At 39.4% G+C, this 12,656-nt stretch overlaps 1 protein-coding gene and 1 pseudogene across 3 annotated transcripts in view; both read right to left on the bottom strand.

Moving 5' to 3' along the window:
- Window positions 1–12,656, bottom strand: part of GTPBP10 (GTP binding protein 10) — a 38,208-nt gene that overhangs the window by 22,321 nt on the left and 3,231 nt on the right. For all 3 annotated transcript variants that reach the window (XM_045288994.1, XM_045288995.1, XM_004718094.3), the window contains exons 3-5: window positions 7,096–7,187; window positions 6,387–6,531; window positions 1,055–1,128 (exon numbers count right to left, since the gene is read on the bottom strand). In XM_045288994.1, coding sequence (XP_045144929.1) covers window positions 1,055–1,128; window positions 6,387–6,531; window positions 7,096–7,187 — 311 coding nt within the window. The remainder of the gene's footprint in view (window positions 1–1,054; window positions 1,129–6,386; window positions 6,532–7,095; window positions 7,188–12,656) is intronic.
- LOC105978593 lies at window positions 7,850–10,513 on the bottom strand (annotated as a pseudogene).

Genomic DNA, 12,656 nt, shown 5'->3' with positions numbered 1-12,656 from the left:
CAAATAAGGAATCCTACTTCGCGGAATTTCATTTATCACGGTAGGGTCTAGAACCGATTAACCGCGATAAACGAGGGTTCACTGTATTTTGAAATGGATTTTGGTAGCAATTGTACAACACTGCTTGATATAACTGAACTATGGAAAGGTATGATGTCTGGATTAGCTCTTAATAAAATGGTTTGGAAAATAAGTAAATAAATAAAATAGGGCTTCGCCGATAGCAAAGTGCCACTAAAAGGTGACAGCCAACAATACCACTTTGACTGTGTGGCTCCATCCAGTACTGACAAGAATCCAATAATCTAACAACCCCTGAAAGGATTCACTACACTCTTCTAAGTCTCTCATTCCAGACTACGGCCCATACTTTTTCCTACTCCAGTTATCTTAACCAACCATCCAAAGTGTAAAAATTCAGGACTGTTCTTGTTGTGCTTCATTGGCCATGGCAGAGCTAGTTGGAAGCTCTGTATTAAACGGGCCAGTGGGAGTTGTCTGTCAATCAGACGCTTGTAACCCAGGGACTGCCTACATTCACTCTTCATGTCTCTGGCCAAGCCTCACACTTCCTCACAGAAGTCAACAGCACACTTACACTGTTTTTTCCTCTCTAGGGGGAGAGCGCGAACGCAGTCCTACACTTCTTCACAGAGCCTCCTACTATTCTTTAGTGATATACGACAGGGCTTCAAAAAGTCAGTGGACAGGAAGGATTGATAAAATTAAATCTTTACTCAAAGGACAAGAATTCATCTCTGCACTCCTAGTATTTGTCACAATGCTTGAAGTATTATACATGCTCCTAAAATTATAACTGAACAAAATAAATGGTTATGAAGAGGAGAAATCAGTCAAACTATCTAACAAATGCAGGGAATATTTTTGAGGGAATACAGATTTCAAACATTAATGTGAAGTAAATTATATCCTATCTGTAAACAGTTTTCAAACTAAGACTAGCCCTAAAGTTGTCATTTAATTTATGCTGAGAGAAACGTTAGTCTTTAAAGTTCTGCTCCACATATTAAAATATAAATCAAATGACACATACATACATAGTCTGCAATCACAGGTTTTGCATGAGACACCCGACTTAGCAAGGAGGATTTTCCAGCATTTGGGAATCTGAAATGAGAAAATAAAAGATCACTTATAACAAATATCATTATCATAATAGTTGCCTCTAAAATTCACCTTTTGAATATCTCCAGGATTAAAAATCTAATATAGATGAAAGATTATCTTGTTTCTTGAGGAACAAAATATACTTTGTTTCAATGATGAGGGAGTAAACTAAATTCTCATGGAAATCCTCCATGAGATGAACTGACATAATTGCTGCAACTTACTAACAGCGACTGCTGAGAAAGGTGGAGGACGGGGCAATAGTTCATTCTGGTATACAGAAGGCTGCCACGAGTTAGACTCTAAGAGCCAACTCAAGAGCAACAACATGGTAATTGTTAGTCTAACCCTGGGGAAAAATATCCTCAGAAATCACAAAAACCAGAGAAATAAAAAACAACAAACACTTGGTAAACAAAAGAATATTGTTATCTGATGATACCTGGTCAAACATTGTTATACTGAGGACTGCTTAAAAAAAAAGGGCATTTCATATAGATGTCATAACACACACACAAAAGTTGAAAAGACTAATGAATCCTTTTTAACTATCACCAAGCATCAATAATTCTCAATACATCCCCAATACTTTAAAAAATTGTTTTTGCTTGTTTGATAAGAATTCAAATAAGGTCCATGTAGAATTGTTTGCTACAGTGGCTGCGAACCCACAGGCCAGTGGTTCAGGCCCACCAGCTAATCCACATGAGAAAGATACAGCTATCTACTGCTGTAGAGATTTACAGGTTTGGAAACCCTACACTGGATCTCTCTGAGTCTTATTTCCTCTTTGCAAAAAAAGTTCGTGTTTTAACGAAGGAAACTGGGCCATCCGTGTTGTAAAATTCTTCCCCAGACTAGAGTTCGCTACTTAGTATTCCCACAGTGTCATTGGATTTGCTCTTTTGCTCTTGCATTTTTTTTTAATAAATTGGTTGAATATACTCATAAAGATTCAAATTCATTCTTAAAGATTACTTTGTAAGATTATCCCTTTTAATCTGATGAATCCATGGTAAGTCACAATTTAATTAATTTATTTAACTGATTTCTTCTTGTTAAGACATTTAGGTTATCTCCCAGTTTTTCGTTATCATAAATCACATTGCACAAAGTCTGTATACAGCCAGAGACATACATCAACAATAAGAATTATCTGAGTGATAGGATTACAATAACTAAGCTATTCTTTCTGCAAATTAATATTTGTTTACCTTTTTAAAAACCCTCTAAATACTGCAATGGCTATATGTGATGTGTTGTGTTTAATCTTTATTTTCTTTCTTGGGATAAATTTCTAGATGAAAAATACTAAAACATGTTCATTTTAAAGGCTTTTGGTGTTACTACTAAATTACAAGGAATGGCAGTCACAAGATGCTTTCATAAATCTAATGGTATTTTCATTAACTTTATCCAACAAATATTTACTGAACTTTGAGTTATGAGAAACACAGCATTTCTCATAACTTTGAGTTATGAGAAACACACAGGATCCCTGCCTTTCATTCCAATTCGAAAGAGCACTTTCAAACCCTCGCCATCCTCTTACTTGGCATACTGAAAACTCACCTCTGACCCCACGAGAACCGGCTCTCGGGGTTCCTAGGCTGTCCACATTCACGGGGCAGAAAGCCTTATCTTCTGAGGAGCGGATGAAGGTTTGAACTGCAGAGCTTCTGGTTAGCAGTCCAATGTGCAACCCACTCTGCCACCAGAGTTCCTTCATTTAGCATAATGGTGCAGTATTTTACAACTATTCATTCGGAATTCTACGCTCCACAGGGGCACTCCTCTAACTAATTTCCTGACTCAAAATATAGATAGTAAATCACTTTCTTTAATGAATTTTAGAATAAAATTGTGATACTTCTGTGATGATTCTGGATCATAGAGCATATTCTCAGATCCTGTTACATGCACAATCTTTTTATTTATTTTTTATTAATCATTTTATTGGGGGGCTCTTACAAATCTTACAACAATCCAGTATTAAGCACCCTTGTACATATGTTGCCATCAACATTTGCAAAACATTTTCTTTCTACTTTAGCTCCTCTTTTATCTCTCCTTCCCCCACACTCCCACCCTTGTGAATCCTTGATCAATTATATATTGTTATTGTTATTTCATGTACACTCAGACTCTTGAAACTCTTTGAAAAGCAAGTTGCAACCATTTTTGTCCATAAGTATCACTAACCGTTCTTGCTTGTTTCACTATCTTCTTAATTTCATGAGTGATTAAATACAGATAAATGCAGCCTTTTATTTCCTTACATACAGTATTAGTAGAAAGAAGGTGTACTAGTGGTTTATTCTTGAAGACAGACATTTGATATTTGTCTTGAAAAGTATCCTAATGAAAATTGTAGGGGACAAAATTCAATCTACACAGAAATCAGATTTGATCTGACAACAGTACAAATATACTATGGCACTATACTGTGCTTCTAAAGTTTCAACCCGTTCCTGAGACCAGCTAAAAGGATAGCTGCTTATGACAGTATTCATGGTGATAACTTTTCAAGAACTGACAACTGATTCAACAGCACCAGAATACATATTAAACATTCTACATAAAAAAACATGAGGCCCTCCCCCCAACTACCAGGACCCCAATATTGCCTTGCAGACCTGGTTAGACCAGATGATGCACAGCGGGACAGATGGGAATCAGAAACGCAGGGAATCTAGGACAGATGAACCTCTCAGGACCAGGGGTGACAGTGGCGATACCAGGAGGGAAAGGGGGTGAAGAAAGGGGAAATAGATCACAGGGACCTACATATAACCTTCTCTCTGGGGGACGGGCTGCAGAAGGGTGGGTGAAGGGAGACGCCGGACAGTGTAATATAAGATACAATAATAATTTATAAATTATTAAGGGTGCATGGGGGAGAGGGGAGGAGGAAGGGAAGGGGAGGGGGAAAAAAGGAAAATGAGCTGATTCCGGGAACCCAAGAGGCAAGCGAATTTTGGGAATAATGAGGGCAACAAATGTATAGATGTGTTTTATACAATTGATCTATGTATTGTGATGAATTGTATGAGCCCCAATAAATTGATTTAAAAAAAACAAACATGAGGCTTTAATTACTAGTTCTAATATCAAACCCCCTTTTGGACATCCATTATTTTATTAGGTGATGCCGCTGCAACTCACGACAACCGCAGTCCAACATGACATGGTGTCCAGTCCCCTGTCTCCTTCATGATCCCTGCTATGTTCATGTCCAATGAGCTAAAAATGAACTTACCACTGAAAGTACTCTCAATAAGCTGACAAAATGAAAACGACCATAGCAGTTACAGGTACTCTTCAATGAGAATCATAAATTGCAAAATATTCATTTTGCTATAAGTATTTTATTGAACCACTCAAAATGCTACAGTGAGATCGATCACCATTCTCGATTACAGACAAGAAAAGAAACTTAGAAGGGATGTATAACTTACTCAAGACCAAGCCAGCCAGCAAAGAATTTATGATTCCAATTCATAAAAGCATAACTTCTATGTCCCCTCCCCACAACCCTGACTACTCAATTAAAAAACGAGACTACAAATAGCTAGATTTACAAATTTATCTACAAACTTATTAAATCTGTAATGTCCCTAAAGAATAGGCAGTATTAAAGAAAAAATTCAATTAGAATGGCAAGTTGTTATGTCAGGATCACTTCCTGTTACAAACAAGAATGAGACTTCGGGAAACTAAATCCTGAGACCCAAGAACTGAAAAGACAGGTCAGGGAAATCCAGACTAAGATTAACTCGTGACAAAGCAAGCAGAAAGGAGGATGAATACAGTTTAGCCGCGACCCTTTAATACAGTTCTTCATGTCGTGGTGACCTCCCCGACTATAAAATTATTTTCATTGCTACTTCATAACTGTAATTTTGCTACTGTTACGAATTGGACGACCTCTGTGAAAGGGGTCGTTCGACCCCCCAAAGGGGTTGTGACCCACAGCTTGAGAACCACTGGCTTAGAAAGACGATGGAAAACAAGGAATAGAACTACAGAATTAGACAGAGTACCAAGTAAGGCAGTTGCCCTATGCTTTCCTTTGGCTTTCTCTCTGACTACTGCATGACGCTGTAGTGAGGCTCGGGAGAGAGGTGCTTGGGTGGAACAAACAGTTTGCATGTAACTACTGCCCTACAGGTTGGCAGTGTCATAGAAGAAGGTCTGCTTCTGTAACAATTACAGCGGAGAAAACCCTATGGAACAGTTATGCAAGCCTTCACGATGCATTGGGATCAACCAATGGAAAAGCACTTGGGGTGTAGGTGTGGGGAGTGTATTTTGTAGTTGTTGTCGGGAGAAAGAGCAGAGGAGAAATGCAAAGCCAAAGACCTCTTTCCTCCCTCTATTCTTCTCTATCACCCCACCCCCTCTAGATAGGTGTCAACACAGCAAATCCTACAGCTAAACAGCATTGTTTGATGAAAGAATGGGAAGCTAGCAGAAAAAGACAACATTGCAAGATGGTCAGTACTGAAACACACAGATCTAAGTAGAGGTAAAATAGGAAAATAGTGACAGCAAAATTTAACTTAGTGCTCAATAGTGTACATGGTTGATGTTTGACATTGTACCACGACTTAATCATCTGATGAAAGGTATCGTCTGATATCCTAATACCTCTAATATGACTTTTAAGAATATCTCAACTTTTTAAAAACCTTTGGTGACTATATCCTTCTATAAGCTTTTTAAGGAGCACTGGTGGTGCTGTGGGTTAGTCGTTGGGCTACTAACCCAAGGTTGGGGACTCAAACCCACTGGCTGCTCTGCAGGAGAAAGATGGGGTTCTCTGCTCCCTTAAAGATTTATAGCCTCAGAAACCCTATACAGGGTTGCTACGAGTTGGAAGCAATTTGGTGGCAGGGTTTTTGTTTTTGATGCATTTTTTAGAAATGGGGTATGTCTGAATTTCTATTTCCTTAGTAACATTCTTATAGCTTCTTTGAGCATGTGGCCAGTTTTCCCTTTCTCCTTCATTCTGTAACATCCCTAGTGAGACCTCACCTCAATTGCTGTGCTCTTCCTTTTACAAATGAATAATATCTACACGCCTCAATGTTGGCATATGAAAAACTGCTATACGTATCAGGGTATTCTCAAAGTCCATACATAATGCACAAATTCCATATACTAGAAATATACTGGCCCCAAATTATCCTTTTATCATTATTCCCTACTCATGAACCACTTTCTGAAAATTTAATAAAAATGTGAATGGTACTTACCCTACAAGGCCTACATCAGCTATAAGTTTTAGATCCAGGTGAATGATTTGTTTCTGCCCTTTCAGTGGTAAGAAATTCGTGAGTAATTTACCACCAAGACCTCCTTTAGCCACCAACACTTTGTCCTTCTCGTTATTGAGTTCTCCTAGAAAAAGAAAGACACTTAAAGCAAGAGTATTTAAAGCAGCAGTTCTCAACCTGTGGGTTGTGACCCATTTGGGGGTCAAATGACCCTTTCACGGGGGTTGCCCGACTCATAACAGTAGCAAAATTACAGTTATGAAATAGCAACAAAAATAATCTTATGGTTAGGGGGTCCCCACAACATGAGGAACTGTATTAAAGGGTCGCAGCATTAGGAAGGTTGAGAACCACTGATTTAAAGCATCACATTCTCATTTACAAATTTAAAGGTTTGTTAAACAAAATGATTAAATTCCTATTAAATGTTTGGCCCTGGAAAAACCTTTGCTAAGGGTGAAAAGAGACGAGTTATGTCTTTTGAATCTAAGTTAACACTCATATCTTAAAAAATAATGTTAAATTTAGCAGTCAATACTGAGAAAAAACTCTTTTATAATTAGCAGCTGAAATCATTTAAGTTAAAAATTACTTTGAAACCCAAGAGAAGCTATTCCCTAGCACCCCCTATGCAATTTTACAAAATGTGCATTTTTTCCTACAACCTTAGAAGCTGGAGTACACTCACCTATAATTTTACCATGTTCATCAGTTACTGAAATGCCCACAGGCACAGGAATCTCACAGTCTTTTCCTTTGGAGCCTTTCAGTGCACTAACCCTACCGAAAAAGAAAATCCTATAAAATTAAATGGTTCATGTTTCAAACAAATACAGTTTACAAAGAACACTAGCTTTCAATTTTAAATTGTAACTCAGTAAGAAACACAGGTAGTCCTGGACTTAAGATGTGGTTGAGGTACAATGAATCACACTTATGACTGTCTATTTTTAAAATATACTTGTATCTGTAAGTTTATATAAAATGCTTCCAACTCCCACAAAGACCAGATTTATAAAGATATTATAATATAAGGCAATTAAAAAAAAAATAAAAGAGGCATTTGTCAGAATTTACTTCCAGTAGAGTCACTGGAACAGAACCCTGCTGTAGGTCAGAGACTACCTGTAATGCACCAAGACCCTGTGCATCCATTCACATATAGTATATAAATGAATTTACAGGGGTTTTTAAGTGTTTTTTTTTAACCGGAAGACTTTATTCTCTAGTTTGGACGCAGCCCCAGCTCTAATTGACTTGAAAATAAAGAATTAAAATGGCTTTGTTCTTAGAAAGTAAAAATATGGCACCCTATAACGCCCCTCCGTTTTAAATCCTGCTTTAGGCAAACCGAGATGGCAGCTTGAGTACAGTGTAGACCAGCTGACGAGCCTCTCTGCCAAGTCCATACCAGCAGGGTGCTCGCGTTCCTACTGGGCTGTCTATACAATGTGAAGGGCTTTGAAAGCAGCCACAGCTTGTTTTTCTCTTTCACGTCTGCTCTGTAGCATTGCCAACAGTGGTATCTCAGGTATGTTTCCTTCCTTTGCAGTAGAGGCTGGATTTTTTAGTTTCCTTTGATGCCTGGCCAGTCAAATTTGATGACCTGGGTTTTGGGATGGTCTTAGCATATTCCAAAGCCTTCTGCTGTGGGATGGCAAATTTAGTCTCTGTCTTGTCTGTTTGTGGTTTTGACAGAATGGCGAATGTCTTCATAACTTGTCTTGCATATTCCTTTTGCTGTATTAACTTTTGCATTTTGTCTCTGACAGACGCAAAGTCAGGTCCGAGGTCTCCAAGTTTCATGTCCCTTTTCTGATAACTTTTCTTCTTGGAACTCTTAATGCCACTTCTTTTCCTGTGTCTTCTCCCTTTTTCCAGTTGAAACAGGCAACCTTCAGAATTGCTATGACTAATTTTTATTTGGTTCCGTTGGCTTCTTTGCGAACTGAGTTGGGATACACTTTCTACTCTTGACATAATGGGTGGACATGCGATGCTGGACAAGGCCCCTTCATTGGGCTGCATGTCGGTCAGCTGCACTACGGCCTGGTGATGTTGATCCGTTATAGGAGTGCGCCGAGCATCTGGAGACGCTCAAACAGGTTGGCTGTCGGAGGAAGAATGGAGTTCCCTTTAGCTCTTGGGCTCTTTGATGCCATTTGTTTTCAGGATCGATGGCGGCAGTTTCAATCACTCTGGCATTCTGATTAGGCGTCGTGTCAGTTACTCTGAGGGGTAGATCTGTTCTAGGTGAGTCTCCCCTCTTATTATGAAGTTGAAGTTAAGAGTCAGTTTTAGAAGTGGGTAATCCCAAAGTCAACTTGTCTTTTTCCCACAAAATAGTATTGCTTGGACTTCCTTCGCTGAAGGCCATGTGATCCCAGCAGGAAAACTTCATTATGTGAACAGTGAACTCTTTAAGAACTGAGAGAGGTTACTCGACTTCTCCTGGTCACTGCCAGTCAGCTCAGAAAAGGGCTTGCTGCGAAGGGCACCACACTAATAGTTTGGGCTTACAAGTTAACTACCAAGCAAGGAAGCTTCACTTTGGGGGCACTTCTGTTAGTCTTTCTCCCCGGTGGGTTCCACGGAGGTCTCTTTGGAAGGATAGAGTGGGTCCACTTCAGGTTTTCTGTAGAGCTGTCTAGAGACTCTAGCACTGCTTCCACGATCAACAACTGCCCTTCCTCATTCTTATTCTTCCAGTTAGGGTCATAACGCAGGTCTGTATATTTGTCTCCTCCTGGCTGTTGGCTGCCTGGCGCTCCTCGCAAGCTGGGGCCGCCGCCCCGGCTCCCACGTCGCCCGCGCTGCCCTGGCGACCACGAGCAACTGAGCAGCCCAGTGTGGCGCAGGTCTGGCCCCGCGGGCGGGCGGTCGGGAGGGCACCGCTTTTAAAGTTTTATAGAACTATATTTACTATGTGTGTGGGACATGCTAATGTTTTTTATTCTACTTTATTTCATTTTTTAAAAATGCTAGTTGCACCCTACTAAACTTATTTCACAATCCAAATACTATGTTTTTAGAAAATCATGGGTTATAGTAGTATCTATAAGAATACAATGGTATATATAAAATAGATAATACATATATTTATTGGGTCACAATACAAAATGTTTCTAGTTGCAGTGAAAACAGGTTTTAAAGTACCACCTTAGAAAACTGAGAAGCACTGTTTGAAAAACTCAGGGTTAGCACATGTAAAGGAAAGTCTAATAGTTGAGTTCTTTATCTCAAAATAAATTTTTTCATCTCTTTCTAAAAATTGTAGCAAATGGCCAAATCTTTTAGGAGGAAGATAGAGTGTTAAAAAGGATTCATTCATTTCATATTGTTTCAGATGGATTAAGTGAGCTTTGTTTGAAAGAGAGAAAAATGAGGTGGGGTAGAAGGTGATGTGAGATCAACACAAGAATATTTATATAGCTTGGAATGCCTGAAGTAAGGCTAGAGGAGGTGTCAGAGAACATAATATTGACACGGGATGGGGGTTGGGGCAAATGAAGCAAAGTAGAGACACCTGTACATAAAGATCTGCCCCTGTTTTAAATATTAATTTCTATTACTATACTTCAAAAAATGAACATACCAGTCTATTCTTAAATAATTTGTGACTTAAATGGATTCAGGTCTTTGCACTGGTATTTAAAATCAGAATGATAAGACATCTCATTAAAGAGCTAGTCTTTGACATTGTTTCAGTTTCTTGCTTAGATGTTAAAAAAAAAGTCTTGGTCTGGAAGCTCCACTGAAACTTGGGCGGCATCATTGCCAAAACCCGAGGCACAACTGACAGGTAAGTGGTGGCTGCACTGAAGTGTCTGGCCAGGAAGAAAGCCAGACCTTCCACAGGGAAGGTGAGAATTCTACCACTGAACCACTTACCCAACCAAACCCACTGCCATCAAGTAGATTCCAACTCTTATCGACACTATACTGGGTTTCTGAGCCTGTAAGTCTTTACAGCTTCTTCTTTCTCCCCTAGAACGGCTGGTGGGTTAGAACTGCTGACCGTGCAGTTAGCCCAATACTGATCTCACATTTATAGGATCGTAAAATCTAACCTTCACATTAACACCTCCTAAGGAATAAAATGGCATGAGAGCTTGAAGAAAAATAACAGTACTTGGATAGAAGCTTTAAGAACTTTGTTTGTTTATAGCAAAAGAATGATACCTCATACACAAAGCAACAAGAGTAAATACAACTTCATATGCAATCTTGCCATAACAGGGATAACAAACAATGTACAAGTAGACACATCTGTAGATATGTAGACTGAACAGTTGTGGAATGACATGTGCAAGCACAAGTATGTGCAAATGTTCAGGCTTGGCAGTGGCTATTTCTACATACATATTTGTATCTACACAAAATGTATACAACAGAACACACAGGGCGCACAGTCAAGAAAATTGCTTAGCCACAGTTAAACACCTTGTAGGACTGAATTTCTGGGCTTGAGGATTAGGAATCACGGTCTTGGGGTACCTGTAGGTCAACTGGCATAATACAGCCCATATAAACAATATTCTACATCCTACTTTGGAGAGTAGTGACTGCAGTCTTAACAGTTTGCAAGTAATCACTTAATTTACAAATATGGGTATCTTCCATTTCTGTGCAAAAAGAAGAGTGGGGGAATAAAATGGGGAGGGGAGAGAGGAAAGAGGGACCTTGTCAATTACAGCCTACCCTAGACTGAGACGAGAACTAGATGCTGACCAGCTCTGACTTGATCACAATAGAAGGTCCTGGGCAGACTGACAGCAAAATGTAGAGTAGAATTCAAATTCATAAAAACAAACAAATTAAAAACAACCAGGTTTACTCATCTGGTAGAGATTGTTTAAACCGCTGAGACTATAGCCCTAAATACCCTTCAAACTTAGAAACGAAACCTGCTTCTGGAGACCATCTTTTATAGTCAATCAAGAAGCAGATAGACCCATAATGTGAAGAGTAACACCTATGAAGAATGTGCTCCTCAGAACATTCAGCTATATGAAACCAAAAGGGTGGCATTTGCCCTAAGAAGAATTCAGAAGAAGGGGAAGAAAAACTGGGTGAATGGGAACCCCATGGTGAAAGTGGAGAGTGTTGACACATTGGGGGTGGGGGAGGTGGCAACCCATGTCCTGAAACAATCTGTGGGTAAATTGAAGAATGGAAAACTAATTGGCATTGTAAACTTTCACCAAAACCACAATTAAACAACAACGGTTCCTCACATAAGGCCCTCAGAATATATTCTATGGAAGCAGCAAATATTCACAACACAAAATAAAGGGATGGCTTTGCTGCCCTGGAGAAGGTCAAAACAGAAGCAAAAGGAAAACACACTGTATACAATGAAAACAGAATGTGCCTTAGTGGCAAAGATGGCTAGACTTCATCGCATGTACTTTAGACATGTTATCTGGAGACTCTAGTCCCTGAAAAATGACAACATGCTTGGTCAAGTAACGGGACAATGAAAAAGAGGAAGACCCTTGACAAGAGGGATTGAAACGGTGGCTGCAACAATGGGCGGAGGCATAGGAACAACTGTGAGTAAGGTGCAGACTGGGCAGTGTTTCCTTCTGTTGAACCTAAGGTCGCTATGGGTTGGAACCGGCTCGATGGCACCCAACAACAACAACACAAGAGAAAGAGGCTCTAACTTTTAAGCAAGGCCTAAGAGTTCCTGGAAGAACGCTTGACGGTAGAAGGTATAGTAATATGATTAAAACTTGAGGAAGGTTTCCTAAAGACTTTCATAGATAATCCCAAGAGGCGCATGGTGTTTCTGACTGTTCTGTTTCCGTTGAGGAAGTCAGAAGGTCTGGTATCACAGTGGGCTGTGCACTAGAACCAGCTGCTCTGCAGGAGAAAGGTAAGGTTCTTTGTTCCCCTAAAGATAGAAAATAAGTGTCTAGAAAATAATGATGGCAACATATGCACAAATATGCTTGATACAATTGATGTATGGATGTTATAAGAGCTGTGAAGCTCCCCCAATAAAATGATCCTTTAATTAAAAAAAAGATGCATAGCCTTAAAAATCACAGGGCAGCCCTCCTTTGTCTTTAGGCCACTGGGAGTTGGAATCACCTTGATGGCAGTGAGTTTGGATTGAGAACTAGATGAAGAGAGAAGAATACCAACAGATATTGGGAGAAGAAAAGCCTTTTATAAAAATCTAAAGGCTCCAAAAGATTTGATAGTACCAGTATTTTATTTTTCTTAGAAAACTGTATTTTT

This window comes from Echinops telfairi, unplaced genomic scaffold (genome assembly GCF_000313985.2).
Source record: "Echinops telfairi isolate 266 unplaced genomic scaffold, ASM31398v2 ScPeMD7_23;HRSCAF=83, whole genome shotgun sequence".
NCBI lineage: Eukaryota > Metazoa > Chordata > Mammalia > Afrosoricida > Tenrecidae > Echinops > Echinops telfairi.
The sequence above is the reverse complement of the archived record's forward strand: the minus strand, read 5'-3'. Positions and strand labels throughout refer to the sequence as shown.